This window comes from Curcuma longa, chromosome 12 (assembly GCF_044706935.1).
Source record: "Curcuma longa cultivar G26 ecotype Majalengka, Jawa Barat chromosome 12, ITB_CL_G26_1.1, whole genome shotgun sequence".
NCBI lineage: Eukaryota > Viridiplantae > Streptophyta > Magnoliopsida > Zingiberales > Zingiberaceae > Curcuma > Curcuma longa.
Window position 1 is genome coordinate 763,760 of NC_133872.1, and position 24,623 is coordinate 788,382.

The window sequence follows — 24,623 nt, forward strand, 5'->3', positions numbered from 1 at the left end:
ACATATCCAAAAGTAAACTCCCACAAATAATACAGGCTATAATCATCCATTTTCACTGTATCAAAACCGCTGATTAAAAAAATAATAATGTTACAAAAAAAATAACAATGTAAATAATTTGAACAGAGGAGTGGATTGTAATAGTTTATTTTCAAATACATGAGTTTTGAGGTTTCCATCAGCTAGGTAGAAAGAACTGCATCGTTCGAGGTCCATTATACACTTCTCATTGAGATAAATACATCGAACAATCTGCACAAAACAATTCGGAGAAACAAACAATTATCGGCATTTAAGCTATTAATGCCAGAACATATCCCCCAATTGAAACAGTCCTTGTTCGCACTGCAGTATCAAACAAATGTTGAATTCCATCGCCAAAGAGAGAATATAATCCTAGAGCATAATGAAAGTTGTGTTAGTCTTTCAACGATGTGCAAACTATTCCTTCTGTACCAAGGGTAATAAGTTCAAAATAAATATAGGTAAGTAGAGGCAAGATCACACGGATCTTAAATGACTGATGATTGTGAACGAAACTTACAAATGTGCTTGGAAAGTTTCTGCTAATCCATTAAAGAACATGTCAAACCATCCAGTAATCTGAAAAATAACTGGTGGAATACCAATGACAAGCTGAGGAAAAGAATACTTCCAGAACTGAAGAGTGCGGCAGCTGGTATCATTACATTCATATCTCATACAGAGAGAACCTGTAGATCCAGTAGAAGCTGAAAAATTAAAGCTCAGAAAAGCTATGCCACTAAGTCTGTTATATACCTCTCTCATCTTTTATAGCCTGATTCCTTCATCAAATGGCGGTAACTTCGACCTCGGATTATACGTTGCCATAAGTATGCTAGACGCTCCTGAAAGTTCATTTGCAGCTTTTGTTGAACAAGCCTAACCATCAGGAAAATGAAAGGTAAGAGAATGTTTAATGGCTGAAATTCCATGGATACCAAATTTAAACAGCTTACCATCTCACTAGGCATCTCTGGATACCACGAGTAATTGGCCGAATAAAAGATGGATCTCTCTGTGTATATAACAATCCCACCTAGCCAGTATGATAAAAGTAATATGATATCAAATGTTTGTTTAGCTTGGACATGAGTGTGCTGATGAGAGTGTAAATTCAAATTTTCATTTCTGTGTACCTCCAACATGGCAAGAAGTGAAGGATCACCCAGTATTTCAAGGCTCTGATCAGCTAGATAATTAACCTACTCAAGATCCGAGATGAAAAAAATAAATAAATATTAAACTCCATAACCGGTCTGGAATGTTATCCTAAACCACATCCAAACAATATTCTTTCTGCACAATGAAAACTCAATCAAGACTACCATTCACACTAAGAATCCACAAAAATACACTTATGTAAAGCCACTTCAGTACGGCGTCTTTTGATACTTGCAAATATTCATTTAAAATCTAAATTCAAAGAACAAAGCATGATGAGCCAGCATATCATCCTTCAAACACTATTGATAAACATTCACCTTATCAGTGATATTGATACTCCCTATATCTGAGGTAGAAGCGACCAGAAAGTGATTAGCAGATCATTCTTGATTGTGATTTGATCAAAAAGAGAGGAGAAAACTAACTGCCAAGTTGATATATTTGATCTTCTCCCAAAACCCACCCTTCAGATGGGACGAAAATATCTTCTAGTCTTAACTATAGTAAATATCAATATAGAAAGTTACAAATTTATCAGTCTCTCAAATCAATTAGCTGATCACGAATGTGAAGGAAATAAAGAATTGGGCTGCAAGTTCTTCTCAGAAGGATATAGCATCAGGATAAGTCCCAAGTATTCTACATGCAATTCTAGGAAGAAGTTAGTAAAACAATAGAAGTAGGAAAAGAATGACTCACAGGAAGAAAAAAAACACAATATAACACACAGAAAAAGGATAAATCCTTTTCTCTTACTGATTAAAATCAGTAACAGGTTATGTTCCATCCAACATTGACAGAAATTTGTTTATTACTTAATTCAAAAAACATACTTTTGGATCCTACAAAGTAACAGACAAACAAGAACATAGAAATAGTATAGTAAGCAACCATATTCAGAAATACTGAGTGATCTAGCCTCAAGCATTCCATACTACAATGTCCTAAAATATCAAAAACAAAGTCAAGCACAGGAAAAAACATAATGAGAAGACTCCTTACACCGAATTCAGTGATCACCAATGATTGGACAAAATCTATGAGTTGAATCTTTGCCCACATGATAGATGAAACAGGGTCATTAGTGCGAGGCGGATGCCTCCAAGGTGCACCAAAATGCAATCGATCTTCAGAAACTTTACCATTATATGCATCAAAAGCAAACTTTTGTACAATGAGTAAAGCTGATTCCATGGCTGGGTTCACCACAGTAACCTGCCATAGCAAACCAGAAACTATGGAAAATAATCTACGACAAGACTGTGTAATAGTAACAGGATAATAGCTCAGATTTAATATTTTTATCACACTTAAAGAAAACTTATTATTATCTAACCAAATCATGATTGTGTTTGAGTATATATCAATATACAAAAAGAGAGTAAATTGCACCGTTTTGCATCTTTATAGATAAAAACATTATAATAGCAGTTGAATAATGAAGCTAAGCATTTTAACCAAAAGTTTTTTTAAAACAAACTGTTTATTGGGGGAGCTACAAATGCCATGCCATACTGCTCTTTGACAAAGGTTACATGGCAAGCTCAATAGTATAATAGCACATGAGAGATCACTGTCAATTGAGAAATAAATCCAAGTTTAGCACAAAATAAATAAAGAAGAGAAATGTTTAAGATGAAAATATCCACTAGAATAGGAGCTGAACTCTAGTTAATTTCACTATTCTCGGAAATAATCTGTTGCAAAACAGGATAAAGTTGCGTACAATAGACCCTTCTCTAGGACCTCACATTGGTGAAAACTTCATGCACCAGACTACCCTTTTTTTATATATAGCACTATAGTACAGGAAATCACAAAAGTCAAAGAAACAGGATTGAACCAGCAAATCCATAAACAAGATATGCACTAGTCAAAGATTAATTGATGGTGTTTTCAATGCTTATTCAGTTACCATGGTCAAGAATAAAAAAAATAATTAAAAATGTTCAACTAATTTTTGATAAAGCAACAAATAGCTTGAATGGAGTTATTTCTTTGACCAGACAATAAAATGAGAACTTACTTGTAGATATGATAAGTATGCATCCACAATATCCTCAAAATTACTCTCGTCACCCTGATATGCCCTAAAAAAAGTTACTGATAAGTCCCATGTAAACATGACTAATAGAAAACAATTCACCAAGCAGGTGAAATATTCCAAAAATTTTAAAAATGGTGTAAACAATAACAACCATCTTAACTTAAATAATCTTGCCAACCACATAAAAAGACATGTTAAACTCAGCAATATATCTTTCAAAATTACAGTTGGTGCTCCAGATGTTGGGGGAATAGACTGGTAGACCTCGACATTTAGATTTACAACGACAATCTCCATTGTTCTAACACATCAAAGGCTAAAGGAAACAACTATCGAACAATTTATCATTAGAATGTTGCAATGACACCCAAGTTGGCACCGTAAGCTAAGTGCTGAATAGAAGGATTGTGAGAGAAACTTCTCTAAACCTTTTGCATGTTCCCTTAAGATCCTTTTACTCAAAACTACTTCATAAGCATACTCTGATAATAAAACATCGAATTAGGATGAAGGAAAACGGAGGCTTATTCAGCCAGAAGAAAGCTAGTTGACTAGTTACTTACTCTGGGTAATAACCACTTTGTTTGAGCACATAAAGTTCGTAAAGTTGTCGTGGATTTGGACCAAGTACTTCATCAATCACTTTCCACTATCACTTCATAAAAGATATATTCAGTATATTACATGAAATAGTTGGAGGTAAAATATCAATGTAGAAATAGAAGTCAAAGAGAAAAGGTTTCAGAATGATCAAGATAGCAATACTACCTCAGACTCTTTGAAGAAATCAGAAACCATATGCAGCTTAGCTTCTTGAGGCGTCCACCCAAAAGTCTACCAAGCATTGTTTAGCGTATAATAAATTAATCACTTGCCACAAGAAGGTCATGAAATGCCAAGGTTCAACAAAAAAACATAGGTAGCATACCTCACGTGAGATAAAAATGTTAGGAAATCCGAAGTCAATAAAGGCTTGGTATGAATAGTAACTAAAAGAAAATAGAGACAGTTAAGTATTTCCAAATTTAAGAAAGAAAGCAAAATATCCTCAAGTTATCAAACCAACAGTAACTATAAATCTTCTTCTAAAAAGAATAGACTAACATCTTCCTAAAAGTGATCAACTCAAAAATAACAAGAGCCACATAGAACAATTATGTGAAGAAATGTACTTATATAATGGTAAAACAAAATTGTGTAATAGCTTCCTCAGAGCATTGCCAGAATACAGTTGACTGGTCAGCTTGAACCAAAGAGATTAAGTATTAGCTGAAGTAACATCGCGTTGATCACATCTGGCTGCAAGTCTACACTGTTTTTTTAGGTATGCAAGTGTTTTTATATTCCCTACAGGCAATATGAATGCAGTTACATAGGACTTGAAGGCCTTTCCTTTTCTTCCTTTTTTTTAAAGGAATAATAGAGAGACAAAACAAATCCACTTAAGCATCAAAGATAGAATGGATTTTTTTACTAGAAGAGGAAATTCAACAACCCATGGATTTAGCAATATATGCAGGTCACAGTCAAAATACATAACTTGAATAAGACATGGATGTATGATAATATTATACCATCCGTATTAAAGGATAAGTCACAATCAAAATATATAACTTGAATAAGAGATAGATATATAATAATATTCTACCATCCAAATCAAAGGATAAAAACACATGCTAGATCAAATTCAGCTTACCAGCATATCATTGTTAAAGTATTCTCACAGGTAATTGCGGTCAATACCAGTCAATAAACTATGGATGACTACTACACCAGCTCAACATATAACACTGAGTTCAATGTGATATACAGTTGGGATAGTATATCGAAACTGATAAACAACAGAAGTTGATTTCTTGCCCAATTTGTCTTTCCAATTACATCATGCCATCAAGTATTTTGAAATGTCCTCCACCATTGTAATTGAAGGTTTTAGGGATTTTTCTGATATAGATAAAAGATAAATTATGCTGCAACTGTCACATATAATTCCACTAGCCGCACCGGCTATTGATATTTATTGATCCATCATAAATATTAACAAAAGAAAACCTAGTTAACACTCGTGCATAAGAAAGAGTACTTGACTAAATAGTATCAGTCTTACCTATCTGATGTTACAAGAACGACAGGTAAGCATCTTTCATTCACACCTAGGGCTATCAACCTCCAAATGAAACTATCATGATACATTGTAGCAGAAACTGTTGAATCATCTGTTAAGGTTGCCTTTCGCAGAACATCTACATTGTTTATAACCAGTTTTGGCTGCAAAAAAATTAAAAATCACAAGAAAGAATATGACATCACATTCTGTTGTAAAGTAGTATTTTTCACCAAAATGGGCACATGGTAATGAAATAAAACAAACAAAAGATACAATTTGGTTATTCAATAAATAGAAGAAGGTAATCTAAGAAGACGAAAAAGAAGAAATGGCATAACTAGTTCTGATATCAATCTTATTAATTGATAGCCTTCAAAATTTTATGAAAGATTTGGTAAGCAACATAATCAGGAAAATACAGGAGGAAGGAAGAGAAGGCTCAGAGGAAAAGGAGGAATTTGAAAATAACAGAATTTTTCCAAGCAAATAAGAACACTTGATCAAAATCCCAACATAATCATTTTTAAGTCTCCTGGTTACTATGAAGGGATATGTGGACTCCAATATTATCGCATAGTACATCCATCTATTCATATTCAAAACTTAAGAAAAATAATAATATAATTTTGGCAAAAATTATTGCATAACCAATTTTTAATTATTTAATCAATTTAAAAACATAGGCTTTCGGTTATTATGAAAGCATGGATAAATTCCAATGACCAACTATTGTGCATCTATTTATTCAAACTCAAAAAATTAAAAGAAAATGAGCATATAGCAATTATAGCTGAATATGTTACATAGGCTTTTTGGGTCATTTGGTTATTTTGAAAGCATAAGTGCACTCTAATGAACTCCTAGAAATGCATCTATTCAAATTTAAAATTTAAACAGAAAATGACCATAATTGTTGACTTGTTTGACACTTTGAATGATTAAGTGAAATTCACTAACTAACCTTCTATAGTGTATCTTTCAGTTCAGATTAATATATACATATATATATTTACATTTCATTTCTTTTTAAGAAAGATAATTTTTTTTAAAAGTTATATGATGCGTATCACTTTAATGTCTATTACTTTTAAAACACTTTTACATTCTGTTTTATTTTTAAAACTTATACTTTTTTTTAAAAAACTATTTTTTTGACAATTTTTTATAATTTACAACTTTATTAAAAAAATTACATATTTTGATTTTTTTTATTTATAAATAGCATCTTTTAAAAATTTGTGGTAGAATTCATATCACTTTGCTTTCTATTACCTTTTATTGTGACAATTTTTTAAAATTTATATTTTGATATTTTTAAAAGTTTATAACTCATGAAATAATTTTTAAAGATTTATGACAGAATTTATATAAGTTTTTACCTCTTTTAAAAAGTTAACATTTTTTAAAATAATTTATACATATTCTTAATTTATAACTCATGTGGCAGTTCTGATTAAAACTGTAAATTTGCTTATTAGGTCGATTGGGCAGCCGATCTAGGGTTCAACAGTTTAGGTAAGTTTAAAAAGATAAGTTTGATAGAAAAAATGATAAGGCACCCAAATAATTAAATAAATAAGGTGTCATTTTGATTTCTGCCCAAAGGAAAATATACAAGAGACAGACAAAGCGACCCAAGAGAGGAAGAGGAACAACTTATACTAATCTAGAATAATAATCAATATATCTTTTGAATAGAACAATTAAGAAGAATTTATCTCCTTTTTACCTGGAAGAAGTCAATTTCTGCTGCACTGGAGAGGATATCGAGCAAGAGTGAGGGCCAATCAGTAGATGAATTAGCCAGAGACCTCGAGAACCCTCCTTTGCGGTTTAGATCCCTAATGGCCTCCCTCCTCCATTCTTGATGCATTTTGATAACCTCCTTCGCAAGCTTTAGTGATACCGCTGTCTCTCTCATGTGTGCTACCTCCCCCATGGAGTACTTTCTCGTACCAACTGCTGAAATTGCTTTTTCCTCCGTGGCCAGATTCGCATTTATCTCTTCACTTCCGATCCGGGATGAGAAACTGAACATAGCCTTAGACCAGAGGGCAGAAACAGAAGCCGTCTCATCACGCTTGGAGAGGCGATTGGGACCTATGATGCGTTTGAGAGCGGTGTGGAGGCCGTGCCACTTGTTTAACGCGTCAAAGACATCCCGGCTGCCAATGCTGCCGCGGCGTACACCTTGGTCGACTAGGGCCTCGAGTTCGCTCTCCAGGCGGCCACGAATTGTTCCCAGGGATGGCGGCTCGAAGGCGGTCGAGAAAGAGGCCCAAGGGCGGGTGGCGAAGGGGTCACCAGCAAAGTCGACATAGGCCGTAACGTGGGCGCCTTTATTCCATTCCGGGAGGAGACCTGCCCAAGCGAGACAAAACCTATAACAGCAAGAAACACGAGAACGCAGAAGGGCACGACGGGAGAAGAAGGAAAAGGATAGGAGAACCGACGGTGGAGTAAAAGGGAGGTTTTCCCGACGCCGCGTGGACCGTGGAGGATGACGGGCTGATGAACGCGGTGGTGGTGAGCGTAGTTGTTGAGGATTGTCTCGAGGAGCGGCCGCGGGATGATCCGCCACCCCTCCGCCAAACTCTTTGTGGCCTTCAATGCTGCCGCCGCCGCCATCGCCGCAGGGCGGCCGATTCCTTGGCGTCAGATAATTCGAGACTGCAACGGAGGGGACGGAGGAGGGCACATGCGATTCGAGCAACGGCCACGTGCCCTGGGGCCTTGATTAGGGTTTTTAACTTTTTTTGCTCCAATTCAGTGGAATGAATCGGACCGGATCCTTTCACTTGACTCGGGTTCGTGCTAAATATCGATCATCATGATTTCTGAAATTAATAATTATTAATAGTCAAATGAAATTGATATTAATAAATGCAGTTAGAATTAATGGTTATTAAGTTGAAATTAATAAACGATTTCAAAATTTTAAAAAAAGCATGGTCACAAGTAAATAAATCTACCTCTTCAATCAAACAGTGAAATTTATCATCTCAACAATCTTATACAGTAATTTTATGATTATCTATATATATAAAAAAGTAAATTAAAAAACTAGAATTAACTATCAGAAAAAAGAAAATTTTATAAAAATGTTCTTCACACTACTTGAACAAGTAACAATGTTACAAACATTTTCGGTGGACTCTAGGAAATAATAATAAAAAAAACAGAGCTACTTCCTCACTCAATGTAATTAATTAGTTAATTAATTAATTATTATCTCAATTAATTAATCAATCTATCTTCCAAGCGTGCAGGAAGAAGCAAAACTCCGAAGAAGATCCACGAGCAGCACTAACATCGTCGTCGCTGACCAAGGTAGTGGCGTTTTCGGGTTCTCCGGCCTCCGGCGGCTCGGCGATGGGCTCCGGGAGGCCGGGCTTGAACAAGAAGAGGGCGTGGGTGAGGGCGTGGGGCTTGAAAAGCCAGTCGTGGGCGTCCCAGATCACCTGGATCGGGAGCTGGTCGATCCACACGACCTCGTTGCCCCGGAACTTCCACTGGAGGTTGGCGACGTGTAAGAGGACGGCGCCGTCGACGGTGATCCACAGCTCGGTGCCGTCGCGGTCCTTGGTCTGGTCGGAGATGGAGTGCTCCACCACGACGTCGTGCTCCTTGCTCCGCTGGCTGTCGAACCTTGCCCGAGCAGCGAAGCTCCGCTTTCCCAAGACCGTCTCCTTCTTCGACACCAGCGCCGCCTCCTCCAACGACGGCCGCGACCTTGGATTACAGAATGCAATTCAAGATTCCAACCCAAAATTATGTAAATTAATTTCCAAAAAAGGCAAAAGTTCAAAAGGATCGGACCTGGTTTTCTTGTACGCCTTCTTCTTCCTGTCGCCGAGCAACAGCACCACCTCGTCGCCTGAGACAACGGCGACGAAATATCCCTCGTAGGGCTCCGGACCGTCGGCGAACTTGGCCAGACGGAAGTTCCACGACACGTCGACGTGGCTTCCGTCGACGTCGAAGGACTTGGAGCCCTTCTTGCTCCAGAAGGGCCACGGCTTCAGCTCCACCTTGCACGTCGCCGCGCCCAGGCTGCCGTCGATCGACACCGAAAGCGAGTGGTGCATCATGTTCTTGCTCCACACCACCGTCACGGCACGGAGCGCGCCGCCGATCTTGGCCCTGTACGTCGAGATCACCGAGCACTGCGGCGCCTTGGCGCCGCCGCCGCCGCTGCTGCTGCTCGGGTCATCGTTGGCGCCAGGATCCTGATCCATCTGCGATTCGATTTCTCGGACAGAGATCTCGATAAATTACTTTTCATTGATTGCTCATTGACGGCGTAGTCGATTCGTGTTCTGTTTTCTGTTTTTCTGACAGATCAAAATGGAGAATGCTTCACAGATTTCATAATCCAAATTCTTCTCTATGGAATCCTCATCTGTTTCCTCTCGGACACTGCAGATGAGATATAAAAGCAGAATCAAAATGGAGAAAACCAAGACTATATCATAAAACTATAAACAAAGAAAAACAAAATCCTGAAACCTTGCAGAATTTCATCCGATTAATCGCATCAATTGTGGCAATCTTCCTCTTTCCCAACTCAAATAATGCTTATTGCATCGGAGGTCCGGAATCATCCAATTCGAGTCGATCAACAGCAAAAGATTGAAGAACTGGAATCGATCCTAAAAGCAAGGAAGCACTGTTTATGGACTCCTCGATTTGGCATTGGAAGATGACTACGTCAACCTTGAATATCAAACAGTATATTCATCAGTGCTATTGATATTGAACCGAATTAACCAAATTAATTGAAAATGACTAAACGAGTGAATCGAATTACCCTATGATTGTCTATTTTCCAACTGACCTCTCACTGCACACCCCCAAAAAAGATTGAAGGGCAAATATGACCATGAACAAGAACGTGGAGGAGAGGAAACATAGGAGAAAACCCTTCCTTTTACTTAGCTCTTATCCAATCCATCTCTATATTCTGCACGATAAACGAGAGACATGTGAGCTTCGAAATCTTGTTTTGACTTTGAATCTGGTCAAACTATAAACTTTCAGGCCAAGTGCTCCTGTGTATTCATGCCAACTTGCAGACCGGTGAAGTTGGTAAGCTTCCAAGTTCCAAGAGCAGTTGGAAATTTGCTCTGCGATCATGAACTGCTTGTGATACTTTTGTGAGCCAAGTGCAACTTGATACTGATGATGCTCGATCGCATCTTTCCCGTGGGTTCGAACCTTCCTTTCATCCGAATGGTTTCTGTGCTTGTGCATCAATATGCCTCAGCGGACATCAGCATGACCTAGTTGACCCTGAGTATTAAGTCAACGCTGACTTGAAAAGTAAATAAAAATGAAGAGTAGTGTTAGCTCCCTTTTATGATGATCTTTGCTGCCCTATTTGTAAGGACAATTCCAACTTCTAATGGGCTATCGACTTTTGGGTCTACTCCAAATGGACTGAATCTGTTGGGCTGAAAGAATACAATCCCTTGATATCAATAGTCTCCTCTCTCTGAGTCCAACTGAGGAGTAAAGTCGAACGAAGTTTGATTTAAGAAACATTAGATTCTTGGACTATAGAATTATAAAAGTGATCCAAAAGTTTTGATCGAAAAATTGAGTCATTAGTGGAGACTAGCTATTGAACACTTGAGAGAGACTCGAAAAGCTCGTACCAACGATGGAGAGAAGTTCAATTGCATCAAGATGATGGGAAGAATAAGAAAATTAATTCCATATCAATCGGGGAGAAAAATTAGATCTCGTTGAGATCGTGGAAGAGAATAATAAGACCAATCTTGCACCTACCAAGGAGAGAAGTTTAATCATGTTGAAATCATGAGGAGAATAAGAAAATCAATATCACATCGACGGAGAAGGCCCCTTAGAAAGAAGTTCAATTCCGTTGAAATTGTGAGGATAATAAGAATATCAATTTAACGGTGAATCTGAAATCATTATGAGTCATGTGGCCATAAAAAATTTTATTTTGTTTTTGAGCTATAAATTTAGGCATAAAAAACTAGAAAATTAAAACATATAAACAAATTTATATCTCAGACAAACACAGTTTTTAGTAGTATATGAAAATAAGTATTAATGTAAAGTTAGAACAAACAAAATTATAACTACCAATAATTGTATTTTGAATAAAAAATACAATAAGATACAATTTTCTTTTATTTTTTTTAAAAGTGCTCTTTTAGTGAAAACGAAAAAAAAAGCGCCCCTTGGTGATCTACATCGGACGGCCAGGATTTCTTAGAATGTAAAATATTTATGTTTTTTTTGGGGTGTGTTTTTAATGAGATATTATTTATACGATTCCTTTTTATTTGTCAAAAAAAAATGTCCCGTTAAATTTCTTATCCCCATCTCCGCCGCCTCCGGGGGTCTCCCCGCAGCTGCGAGCCGACGTCCCCTCCATTTCTCGCTTCTAATCTCTCCACCCAAAACTCGAGCTCCAGGAATGTTTCTCACTCTCCGCCACTCGGATTACGGAGCTTCTGCTGTCGGCTTCTCTCGCTTCTCTTTCTCTTCGTAACGGGTTCCTGAGGCGAGGCTCCATGGAGCTCTGCGTAGCATGCCACCTATTACCTTTCGGGAGCCGCCGCGCAGTGGACTTCTTCTACCAGTTGGGATCCCCAAGAAATTTGCGGCCACCGCTGTTAGTTCTTTCATCCTTCGCCGTATTAAAAATACGTTTTTTTTGTGGTATTTTTGGGAGAGTTGCATTTGGAGTGGGTCAGAATGGACTGTTGTGATTTCTTGTTACGTGTGTAACCGGATATACTCTGATAACACATTCTTGCTCAATGTGCTTTCTTTCTTATCTCATGAATAATTTAGCAAACCATGTTTTTGTAGTTAAAAACGAAAGCTGCAGGATGAGCATAACTCATGCTTCGCGTGAACTCCGATGCAAGCCATGTTTTAATAAGGACTTCTTGAATCTAAGTTAGCAATGGGATAAATGCGAAGATACATTCAGCATTTTGATAATTGGAAAGCGTAGACTTCGATGCATTAATGAAAATATGGTTTGAGTCGTATTACTAATTTTTTCTATCCAAAGTCATTTGGAACTATACTGCTGTGATTGTTAGATTGTTGCAGCCTGCGCTTAAATTAATCCAGTATAAACGGTTAGAATTTCCAGTTCAAGGAATTGGGTTTGGCAGGTTCACCATATGCTAATATTCTAGTATCCAACTATTCTACCTTCTAATTTCATCACACCAAAGGGATGTTCCCTGGTAAGCAACATGTCACCAGGTATGCAACAGGTAGCGCTAATATCATAACCGTAGGTTAACAATGTCAGCCAACCTGGTTGATGCTGTCCCACCCTGCGTGACAAGTTAGGGGGTTGAGAACTTGAGATGAGGAGTGGATTACATGCCCCAGTTTCACTTTTTTATGTGAAATTTTTTTAATAGGATAGTGATGTGCAAATCCAATGGGCTTTTCTTTCCACCTAATGTTGTTATTTATCTATCATGAATTCTAGACATGTGAGGTTTAATGGTTAAAGTGGTCTATTTATGGATAGGTTCAGTGTCTAACACAAATACTTATAGTGGCTGTGCATTTGAGACTTCCTATCTTCTCAGAATTACTTGGCGATGGATGCAACAGCAGAATGATCTGAAGGTCAATTTTCGTGCTTCCAATCTCTCTGCATCAACATTGATGTCCGCAATAGATGATATAGGTAATAGTTTTCTGCTGACTTAAGTTATGACAAGCTTCATATTAAGATGTTTGTTTGGAACTGATTGTATTATTTTTTTTTCTAGCTTCCTTCAAGCTCTCAGTTTTCTTAAGTTGGCTGTATTTTTCTTTTTTGTCTTTTTTGGGTCTATGATGGCCTAGGAAATTAGTTGAACAACAGTGGTTTTATTATATTTCTGCTAAAATCTTTATCATTGATGCTACTTTAGTTATTCCTGTTTTAAAGGTTCACTGGTGCTGCATTAATGTCGATCACATTATTGAGGTAGTAGAACGATGCAGTGCTAGTTGCTGGATCAGGATGTCAATGTCCTTCTATTATGTTATTTGTAAAATTTGATTTAGCAAACCATTTTTCATGGTGTATTTCTTCAATACACTTGATGACAAACTGGCACTCATGCTTATCAATAGTGTTCTTATTCTTTCACTGGTCACTTGTCCATTTTCATGGCACTAAGGTGGATTATATAAAGAATTGTATGTTGAAAAAGGAACTTTTCTTTTCTTTGGTGCTTTGCCAAGCATTGCATGGGGATCAACTATCTAGAGGGATGAAAAAATTGCATCCTGCCTACACAGCATGGTGGTATGAGTATCATGGATTTGGCAGTTCAAAATCTTGCATGTCAGGGAAGTGGTGCTGGCATATAAGATGGAAGTCCTTGGACTTATACTGTTGTGTATAAGTATCTTAGCTTGTTTTGGCTGGATAAATTGGTTTGACTCAACCAATTCAAGATACTTCTTATGTTGGTATGCTATTGGGTCTGCTTACTGCCTCTTCCCTGCCAATCTGGTTTACTAATTTCCTTCCCAATTTGTTTTCTTCAGCATTTCCAACACATATAGTGCTTACTTCACAGGGTTGAGGCATTCATCTGTAATCCAGTGAACCATGGGCAATGGTCAACTACCTGATCTTGGAATTGGCTCCAAGCCTTCTTGGGGTATAGTTACGATGGGTTCCATTGATTTGGAGGTGTGAGCCCCTCTAAAGATACTTCTGTCCTAGCTGCTCTATTTGAACCAGCTGCTAGCAAGAGGAAATTTGGTTTTATCGGGACTATCTTGACCAAAGCCTTGGATACTGTGTGGGAACACAGCTGAAGATTCAGAACATAGTTTCTGGTCATGCTCCAATGTGCAGTTGGTGCGTCAACAAGCTCCTGGGATGCACTTAGCCTAATTTGTTCACCTTTTATTTACTGTTGTGGTGACTTTGAATCGGTGGAACCAAGTAGAAGATTGAAATTTCGAGGCTATCTGCATTGCTACTAACTGGTTTTTCATTTTTAGTTATTCTGAGTTTTATCCAACCAAATGGCCAGCAAAGTTATACTTTCTCCCTGTGATGCTAGATACGTTTTTCCCTTTTCTGTACCATTTCAATATGTTTGAAATGATAATTTTGACTCAGTCATTGTTGTTCCAGAAAAAATTATTGTTTTACTTATCGTTTCCCATGATACTTATATCAACTGCTTCCTTGTATGCTATTCACCAAGGGTGCATTATGAATTACGAGGGCACTGACTTCAAACTCAAGGCATTTTTATCCTATGCATGTTTCAGGTTACTCAGTCATTGCATGCAGAGGGGTGCGGAAGGTAGTATGGAATATCGAAGCTGATGTAAGCGATGGATATTTGTTATTTATAACAGGTGATCCAATTTCTTTAGGCTCTTGGGAACTAGAGAAAGCTATTCACTTGTCTCGTTGCAAGGAGCATGCTAACTTCTTTATCTCTGAAATAAAGGTAATGTGGTGTTTTGATAGGTGGTTTTTAATCCCCAGTTTCATTATCTTATATTATCATTCATGATAAATAAAATTTTCATGTATTTTATTTGGTTGATTATGATAAAACTTAATCTGTGTTTATTATCTTGTATTATTGTTCATTTTATGATTAGTAAAATTTTCATGTACTTTATTAGGTTGATTATCACTAAACTTGAATACTTGATCACGCGTGTAACACCTAATGATTGGATATTCATTTAGAATCTGCTAGGATTTTTGACTATAAGGCTTGACTTCCCTCCAAGGTGTTGCTTGACATCATCATTGAGATTGATTGTACTTGTACAGTGGTTATTCTAGTTATAAAATCTGTTGGCTGTTGATTAATGTATATTTGACAGACTGGAAGTTTGGGTGGTATATAGTATTCTGTAATCTGCATTATTGCTTATTGCTCCACAGTATTCTTTTAGCTGAATTAATGTTACTTCTCATACTAACTGGTGTTTTTTGGTTTACTTTTTTATGGTGATTCAGTTGAATTGCAGTATTTTTTTTTAAATTCAAGTTTATCTGTTAACAGTTCCTCGTGAAAGGCAGTGTCTTAGAAATCTTGCTTTGAAATTGTTTTGAATTTTCAGGCATCTGCATTAAAATGTGAAACAAGTATCATAAACTGAGTATGGGAGAAAAAATGATACACAACAATGCTCTCTTGCCAGCTATTTTAGCCAGTCATTTTGCTAACGTATTATTGATTTAATGTATTCACATTCCTTCATTTTCTTGTTATTCATATTTGAGTGCCCCCAAGCTATTGTCAACACATACTTGAATTTGGTAATTGATAATTTGGTTGTATATTTAATTTTTTTCAGCAGTTAAATACAATTTAGGAATAGTTCCTGTAAATTCTAAGCTACTGCTGTTTCAGGTACCTTGCGGGATTCATTTCAAATACAATTATTTCATGAAAGATGAGAGAAATCCTTTGAGGGACATTATTTGGAGATCAGGACCTGAATTCTCTTTATCCATACCTTCTCTTGGTAGTGAAAACAAAGTTATTATGGTGAGAGATTGTTGGATGAGGAATAGAATACAAGGACTGCCAGTTCCCTCGTGGGGATCGTGGATGCTGGATTTAGAATTCCCCAACAATCAGATCAAGAATGGAAATTACAAAGTTTCATCTGCAGGTAACTTTACTTGGTTCAATAATCCATTGTTTTGTTACTGTTCGTGGCACTGAACACTTAGATACTTCCAGTGGATTCACAGGAGAGTTGGGCATAATGAGAAGTATTAATGGTGCTCGCTTGCTAGGAGAGAAATTGTCAGTTTATGATATTTCTAAAGAACAGTATAAATTTTTAGATAGGGATGCAGAAATAAATGTGGTAGATTCAGAGGAAAAGGATTCTGAAAAAGAGCAACCTGTTGAGGAACCATGGCTACTTCGATCTACTTTTTTTTCTTTTACTGAGTCTGGTGAACTTGATGATACTATCGGTCTAGAAGAACAACATAAACAAAATTTAGTGAACTTGCACGGGACAGATAAAAGACCTCCTGAAGATGAGCTCAATATAGTCCACATTGAGGAACCAGAATCAACTGTTATACTTATAAATTCATCTGTCTGTACCATGCAAAGAATTGCTGTCTTGGAAAATGATAAGCTCGTTGAGCTATTGTTGGAACCAGTCAAGAATAATGTGCAGTGTGATAGTATATATTTAGGTGTACTTACAAAGCTTGTTCCCCATATGGGTGGGGCATTTGTAGATATTGGTATTTCTCGGTCATCCTTTATGGATATTAAGCGGAATAGAGAACCGTTTGCTTTTCCGCCATTTCATCATGGTATTGAGAAAGAGCCTTATAACAAATCTAGTAAGCTTGAAGTCAAAGGTAACTTTGACATCCATGGGCATGGCCAGCCTTCTTATGATGAGGATGATATGAAGTATCATAATGAACATGAAGTAGAAGATGAATTGGATGCATCTGATGCTATTAAGATGAACTTTGGCAACAATATAAATGAGTTAAACATTGTCGAAGCTGATTTTGATGATGAATATGCTGATGATTTCCTTCCGCTAGAAGCAGAAAGCTCAAACAACTCTAGTCTTCCACTTCTTATACAAGAAAGCTTGAAGGACGTTGATGGTGTTGATAGAGGTAAAAACAAATGGGATCATGTTCGTGAAGGGACAGAAGTAATTGTCCAAGTGGTTAAAGAGGGGCTAGGCACAAAAGGTCCTGCTCTTACTGCATATCCTAGCCTAAGAAGCAGATTCTGGGTATGTATCTCAAAACAATTATGTTGCGACTGGTACTACTTTGATTTAATCAATTTTAAAAAATTTTACTTTTCTAACTTGGACGTAAGATACTCTGTTTTCTTGGTTCTTTCCATGCTACTAAGTCAGTATGAAAATCCATTATCCGTGCATCTTTGACATCTCATAATTTCAGTTGAGATATTAGTAATTAATTTAAAGTTAAAACTAAAGAACATGAGTCCTGAAATCACAAATCAAGTACATGTTTTTTACAGGAGTGATTCTAACCAACTTATCAATTTTCTGCTATGGTGATTGAAGATTGATATTTAGTCCATTATAGATTTATTCAAATTATCATAGGTTCCCTAATTTTAAGTTAGATTCCTTGTGTCTAGGTGAAATTACATTTACTAAGTTCAGCAGAGAGATGGGTTTCTGCCAAAAAGTGATAAACAAATAACTATTGTATTTAGAGTTTATGAGAAACATATCTGTGCACAAATAAAGGAAACTTGTTGGAGTTTGTTTGCACATGTTGAAAACAATATTTAGTTACATGGGCCAGGTGAATTGAATTAGTTCACAAAATTGTCAGGGAAAAAAACTCAGGATATGAAAGAAGATAGTTCAACAACTTCAAAATTGCCATTCAATAAAAATAAGTTCCCTAATTTCCTTGGATATTTTATTAGTTATCACTATGATGGAAGGACAAAAACTAGACTTCTCCATTTACTGATCAAGATTTCTCCTTTAAAATTGAATCAAACCATGCCATGACCAGATCAAGATTAAAGTTTGTTGTACATATTATTTTTTATTTTGTTGGCTATTTTAAGTAGGTAAAATTTCTCTGTCGGTTTCATGTATTGTAATATAATTTAATTACTTTGGATGATGAATAACAACTGCAGCAACTTCTTTAGGCCATTATATCTCCTTTATGCTGTATCAGTTTTCTGCAATTTCTTGTTAAATTTCATGTTATTCCAGTTGTCCATCAGTGTGCAAACCTATAGAATATTAGTATCGACATAAGAAGGATTCTGTCCTTTTTTCAGATATTAAGCACTCGGTGTGATAGAATAGGAATTTCAAAGAAGATAACTGGCGAGGAACGCATCCGCTTAAAGGTTGTTGCAAAAACATTGCAGCCTCCAGGTTTTGGCTTGACTGTACGAACTGTTGCTGCTGGTCACTCATTGGATGAACTGAAAAAGGACCTCGATGGCTTAATTTCAACATGGAAAGGCATAGCTGAACATGCAAAATCTGCTGCATTAGCTGCTGAAGAGGGTGTAGAAGGAGCAGTTCCTGTAATGCTACACAGGGCAATGGGTCAGACTTTGTCCGTCGTGCAAGATTATTTTAATGAAAAGGTCAATCTAATTCTGTAGTTACAGTCTCTTTTGCAATTCTGTTTTTCTACTCTTGTAGTTTGTTGACTATTTAACGGTCTTGTCTACTTGGGTTTTTACTTCAGGTCAAGCGCATGGTTGTTGATTCTCCTCGAACATATCATGAGGTAACATGTTTCTTGGGAAAAAAAAACTTTTGGTTTGTGAGAGTATATATTTTGACACTAGTAAATCATCATATTTTTATTCATTAGATATATATAGCACTTTATTACTGCCCTGTTTGTAGGGATAGACTTTCATGTGGTTTAATATTCTTGCAGTTTGCAAAATTTACTGAAATTCAGAAAGTAATAGTTACGTATGTGATTTACAACTTTATTTTGTATTAATTTACATTATTCATACCAATTCTTTTGATGTTCAGGTTACTAGCTATCTCCAGAAAATTGCACCAGAACTATGTAATCGAGTTGAGTTGTATGATAAAAGAATACCCATTTTTCAAGAATACAAAATTGAAGAGGAAATCAATAACATTCTAAGTAAAAGGTAAGTACACAATCTTTAGTATTATATATTCAAAGTTGCTTTCACTTTGCATTAGTTTCTTTGGTTCACAGACTTTTGATGAAATTAATTGAAGTTCTATTTGGCTTCCTTCCTCAGTTATCAAATCATCATGACTATAACTGGCACACATTTTGTCCCTTAATCATCTTAGCATTAGGGCATGTTTATGAAATATTCTTGCTTTACTCACAATTTGCTTTGAAATAATCATGCAACGTCATTTGGCATAATACAGCCTTACTCTTCTAGGAATATTTGCTTACTATCACTTTAAACAATAAACTCAGAAGATCCGTTTGGTTTACAATTGTGTTTCTGTTTTTGTTGTTTACTTTGTAGCATTTGTGCTTTGCAGCCTAGTTAAGCAGGGCCTGGAGCTTTATGTCCCTTTTATCCTGTTCCTAAGTGCTTATAGGGAGTAAATTAATTTTTCTTCATTTGGTTTGCTGTAAAATCAAAATGCCATGACATGCCAAAAGACAAAGTACTACAAAGCACTACTGGCATCTTGTTATGTTTGTATCTCAAATGGACTTAATTCATGTTTTTAGTTGAAATGTGTCTGACTTGATCTCTTTGTCATAATCTCATCCCATCTCTCTGTGAGCAATTCAAATTGTTTCTACAATATTTTCTGTATTCTGATGCTCATGATCTCTTTTCGTTGTAGGGTACCCCTGTCCAATGGGGGTTACTTGGTGATTGAACAGACTGAAGCATTGGTCTCAATAGATGTTAATGGGGGGCAGTGTATGCTAGGAGAAGGAACATCTCAAGAGAAAGCTGTTCTTGATGTCAATCTTGCAGCTGTGAAACAAGTATGTTAAATTAACAAATGGACAAGTCTTCATAATGAGAATTTGTTTTTATCCCTTTAATATCCCTCCAAGGACGAAAAACAATCCTTTTATTTTTCTTATTTTGCAAATTATAAAGTTGACATAAATATGTCGCAAAGTTGAAGTATGACAACAGATTTTAGTGGCGACCTAATTCAGGGACTTAAACAACCATTAAGTGTTTGCTAAAATTAATCATTTTCTTTGTTTTAGATTGCAAGGGAGCTACGTCTGAGAGACATTGGTGGCATAATTGTGGTTGATTTTATTGATATGGTTGATGATTGTAAGTAAAATAACTTCATAGTTTTATTTCTCCAATCTCATATTGATAAGTAAGGGTTATGAATAAATTCTCTTATCCACATAGTCCGATGGAAATCTCTTGGTACCATTATTTTGTCTAATCTGTATTGTTTAATGCTTGAGAGTTGCATGTAGTAGCTATCAAAACTTCAGCAAGCCAAAATCTCATCTCATTAGGTCCATGCTTGAATAGTAGGCCATATTGCTTAAAGAACACATAGGAAACAGAAATTGTATCACACAAACTATAGAAATATTATATGACAATTTTTTGTTGTAGGGGCAGTATAATCATCATTCTCCCATGGAAAACAGATTAAAGTTATCCTTCACTGTTGGATACCTCAAATTTAATACCTTTTAGTTTCTTTTTTTGCTACTCAATGGCTTTCGAGATTTAGCAATGATTATTCCTTTTTCACTGATTTTATTAAAGAATTAATTTCATTGCCATGTTTTCCCCTTTCGCTGCTCCAGCAAATAGAAGGCTTATTTATGAAGAAATGAAGAAGGCAGTTGAAAGGGATCGATCAACAGTCAGAGTTTCTGAGCTGTCTAAGCTTGGGTTGATGGAGATCACCAGGAAGAGGGTATGAATCGAGAACTAGAACTTGAAGTGTTTTTTTAGCGCTGCACTTTTTCTGTACGATTACTCCTTAAAAACATTTTGAGATAATCCTTCGTTTCAGTTTACAACAAGATGGAGCCATAAATTATAGAATGCTGAATTAAAAGGAATTATTTTGTACCATTGAACATCACAATTAATGGGTCCATTGATGCAAGCTAATTTCTTTAGGTGCTCACTGAGTCATTGTCTATTCTGTTAAGACTCCCAGATAATCATATTGACGAATTGGACATATCAATCTTAGATAATTATTATTATTATTTTTTTACATTTTCATTGTCAAATCTAAGTTAGCTGAGCAAAAGTTAATTACATATCTTTCGTGCAACTATAGGCTAAGTGGCTAGAATGTTTGTACTGGTGGTTCCTTGACAATATTTCCAAGGATGACAAATTCACTGACTATTTTTGCAGGTCCGTCCAAGTGTCACATTCATGATTAGCGAACCATGCATTTGTTGCCATGCCACTGGAAGAGTGGAAGCTTTGGAGACATCATTTTCAAAGATTGAACGTGAAATATGTCGCCTGCTTGTAAGTGAAACCTTCATGTGCACTTTCTTTTATACCATTATGTTTATTGATCAAATGGAAGTTTTATTTTCAAAATAGGCCGATCCTGACCGATCAATTTGGATTGTGATCTTCAGACTTCAATCTCAATTGTGTTTGAGAATTCAGACATTAACTGATACTTGACAATTAACTTTTGCATATATATCATCAAAATCAATAGGCACAACATTTGGATTAGGAATCAAAGAAGATAATATGAAACTGGCTAACCTTTTTTTTCCTTAAAATTGTTTGATCCAAATGATCTTTGGTGCCTCATTTTCGTTGTCATCAAGTCATGTTTGTTCCAATTATTTGGATTGGTTACATGAATATTATCCCATATTGAGTTTTGTGGAAGACTTTGTCACTAACAAGGAGAGTGCTTCTCTTCTCCAAATTGCTAACCTAATTGGTTAACCATGTACTGGCTACTTTACTTGCAGACCCACAATAATATAAGAATTTGGTTATTTTGCAGCACATTCGCAGCGGCCCAAATTAATCACATCTTTGGCTTACCTTTAAGACTCAATTGATTAAAAATCAGTTTGCTTTAGCAAGACTACAATTTTGGATCTGATTCATTTATGTCATCATAAAAGAGTATAATAGGTATAAATTAGATATTGGGCTTATATTCTTCCTCAAATACACTATGTTTAAATGTTAACATATTACATAAATTCTAATGTACACAATAGCTTGTAAATAATAAAAGCGAATTAGTAGATAAGCTACATATATTTTAAAAGTATAACTTCAGAATTATGTCTCAATTGATAATATTATATATATAATATATATATATATATATATATATATATATATATATATATATATATATGTTTTAGTTTTTGGTAATGTATCCTTAGAGCTCTAATGTAATTAAAATATTCTTTATGTTTATATTTTACTCGTTTTACATCTATAATTTTAATATTGTAAAGATTTCTTAGAGTTAGTTGGTAAATCATGGTGATTTCATCTTATTAGAGCTTAAAGAATTGTGAGGTGGGGAGTAAACTAAAAGAAAATTTTTAGAATTGAGATATTAATTTAATAATGTTAAATTTGGGAGCTAAGATAATAGAGTTTAGAAAATTTAATGATGTTTCGGATAACATAATATTCTTATAATTATGTAAGAGATTTTTAAATTGAAGTATAATGTTAAATAGATCTCTTATTTATACTTTACATCATGATCATTGACTTGTCCATAAGAAAACTATACATCTTAAACTAGATATTAAAGTGAAATGTAGTAATGCAGTAAGATAAATATAATAATTTGATACAGCAGAAATGTTTATGTAATTTGTACCTATATATATATAAGCAATGAAGATACAATAATATTCATGTTCATCGTACCCTTTATTTTATTTAAAATTTAAAAACTTCAGATTGGGTTTTATTCAATTTTGATTCTATGGATTCAACCTGACCAATCCAGCCCATAATGAGTTTTCTAGACCATCCAAGTCAGATGCTGGCACTGATTTTTCACGTACAGGAAAACATTAGACACCTTCGTTCTTTACTAATAATAGTAGTAAATAGGTCATATTGGGAATCCTGTTGTTAGAATAAACATTGGGGAATCCTGTTGTTAGAATAAACATTTTCTCAAGTTTTAATGACTGTTCTTTTGAATTTCATTTCATCCTTAAAGCAGTTCAGACATACTGGCATTAAGGCAAGGGAATATTTGATATTTAATAGCGGTTTCATTAAAATGGTTAGTATAGTTATATCTACAAACTTAGATGTGACTCTAATCAGCTCATGTTTGGACTAATTCAGACATACTGGCTTTAAGGGAGTATTTGATACTTAATAGTGGTTTTATCGAGATGGTGCAGTATAGATATGTCTACAAACTTAGATGTGTGTATAATCTGCATTTGCAGGTCTGGTTGTATGAGGACTAGCTCTTGGAATCAGGAATTATGGCCTCAGTGGCATAGATATAGAAACATGGTTAGGTATTAAAGTGAGGAAGCATATACTGTCCTTACATAAGACATCTTAGATTTGACTTTGACAACTCATGACAAGGAATGATGCGGCTCCAAAACAGAATTCTTCAAGTCGGATATTTGTTTTGGTATCATCAAGTTGGATATTTTTGGTCGTCCAAGTCAATGAACAAATTCATAAGTGCAACCCTAAAACTAATACACTTATAGACCCCATTCAAAGAACGTGTAAGTTCCTTTTACTAGAAGAATAACAAACCAGGATAGATATTGTTGTTTATGGAGGAATATACTACTTTTGGTTTCTCTCCTGGAAAAGTAAACTATTTCTAGTTGTTATTTTGAACCTTTATCTAACTTTTAGATGCTGTTCCCCTTTTAAGAACACAATAATGGAGTAGCTTGCATTTGCCAATCTCCATGTAATTAATATGTTGTTCTTTGTTCTTATCCCCTATGTTTCAGGCTGTCTCTCATAACAAGCCAGATTCTGAAAACGTGAAGTCCTGGCCTAGATTTGTGCTAAAAGTGGATCGTTACATGTGCAACTACCTCACAACAGGAAAGCAAACAAAACTAGCAGTCTTGAGTAGTTCTCTCAAAGTTTGGATTTTGTTGAAGGTATAGTTAGTAAACACTATTTTTCATTTTAGATTGTACTATTAAACAACTACTGAGTGCTTTTTTGATAATCGTGTCATTTAGGACCTGGTCGACGCAATATTATGCAAGGAAATAAACTTAGACATCATAAAAGATCAATGCATATGAAACTTTTTTTCTGCAAAACAAATATGTTTCTTTATATAATGAATTGATTGCAGGTAGCCAGAGGATTCACCCGAGGATCATTTGAGGTGAAGCCATTTACTGATGCCATGGCAAATGAAGAGCAGCAAGTTGCTCTTTCCAGATTGCGGCCTACAGAAGCTAGGGCGTATACTTCGACCACCAAACTTACTTTGTTTCCTGTCAAGAAAGGGAAGAGTCGAGGAAAATAAAAGGACATGTAATAAATAAGCTTCATCTCTATCTTGTTTTTAACTATTTTTAAGTTTTGATTTATCAATCTTGTCTACGTTTTCGCATATGCTACCTCATTGTTCACATAATATCACAAAGAATTCTTTTGATGAGAGTCCTACAATAATTCTGTTAATGCGAATTCACATAAGAGCTGGGTAAAAGTTATGTTTGATAGAAGTTATTCATGAGATTTGATGGAGTTTGTAGGATTTATAGATAGTCACTCCAAGTGTCAAATTGGGAACTCACCA

The 24,623-nt window shown here is 35.7% G+C and overlaps 3 protein-coding genes across 4 annotated transcripts; 1 reads left to right on the forward strand and 2 right to left on the reverse strand.

Moving 5' to 3' along the window:
* Positions 1-121: 121 nt before the first annotated feature.
* On the reverse strand, positions 122-8,017 carry LOC141843204 (uncharacterized). Its single transcript, XM_074731245.1, has 13 exons — positions 7,796-8,017; positions 7,072-7,703; positions 5,343-5,503; positions 4,164-4,224; positions 4,004-4,069; positions 3,799-3,884; positions 3,215-3,278; positions 2,191-2,403; positions 1,161-1,226; positions 981-1,060; positions 781-903; positions 545-713; positions 122-396 (listed from the first exon to the last, which is right to left on the reverse strand). Exons 1-11 carry the CDS (start codon positions 7,968-7,970, stop codon positions 786-788), a joined length of 1,722 nt encoding a protein of 573 aa, XP_074587346.1. The 5' UTR covers positions 7,971-8,017; the 3' UTR covers positions 122-396; positions 545-713; positions 781-785.
* A 570-nt stretch (positions 8,018-8,587) lies between these two features.
* On the reverse strand, positions 8,588-9,898 carry LOC141842619 (uncharacterized). Its single transcript, XM_074730667.1, has 3 exons — positions 9,857-9,898; positions 9,162-9,761; positions 8,588-9,074 (listed from the first exon to the last, which is right to left on the reverse strand). The coding sequence occupies exons 2-3, from the start codon at positions 9,578-9,580 to the stop codon at positions 8,588-8,590; spliced, it is 906 nt and encodes a 301-aa protein (XP_074586768.1). The 5' UTR covers positions 9,581-9,761; positions 9,857-9,898.
* Positions 9,899-11,719: 1,821 nt separating this feature from the next.
* Positions 11,720-24,457, forward strand: LOC141843155 (ribonuclease E/G-like protein, chloroplastic). Of its 2 annotated transcripts, XM_074731187.1 has the most exons (14): positions 11,720-11,991; positions 12,938-13,038; positions 14,634-14,818; positions 15,740-16,004; positions 16,087-17,114; positions 18,161-18,478; positions 18,583-18,624; positions 18,885-19,009; positions 19,701-19,848; positions 20,083-20,155; positions 20,653-20,765; positions 21,221-21,340; positions 23,812-23,967; positions 24,171-24,457. In XM_074731187.1, exons 1-14 carry the CDS (start codon positions 11,891-11,893, stop codon positions 24,345-24,347), a joined length of 2,952 nt encoding a protein of 983 aa, XP_074587288.1. In that variant the 5' UTR covers positions 11,720-11,890; the 3' UTR covers positions 24,348-24,457. The 2 variants fall into 2 exon arrangements, with proteins under 2 accessions (XP_074587288.1, XP_074587289.1); XM_074731188.1 differs by lacking the exons at positions 11,720-11,991; positions 12,938-13,038; positions 14,634-14,818 and having other exon boundaries at positions 15,921-16,004; positions 16,076-17,114.
* The last annotated feature ends 166 nt before the right edge of the window (positions 24,458-24,623 follow it).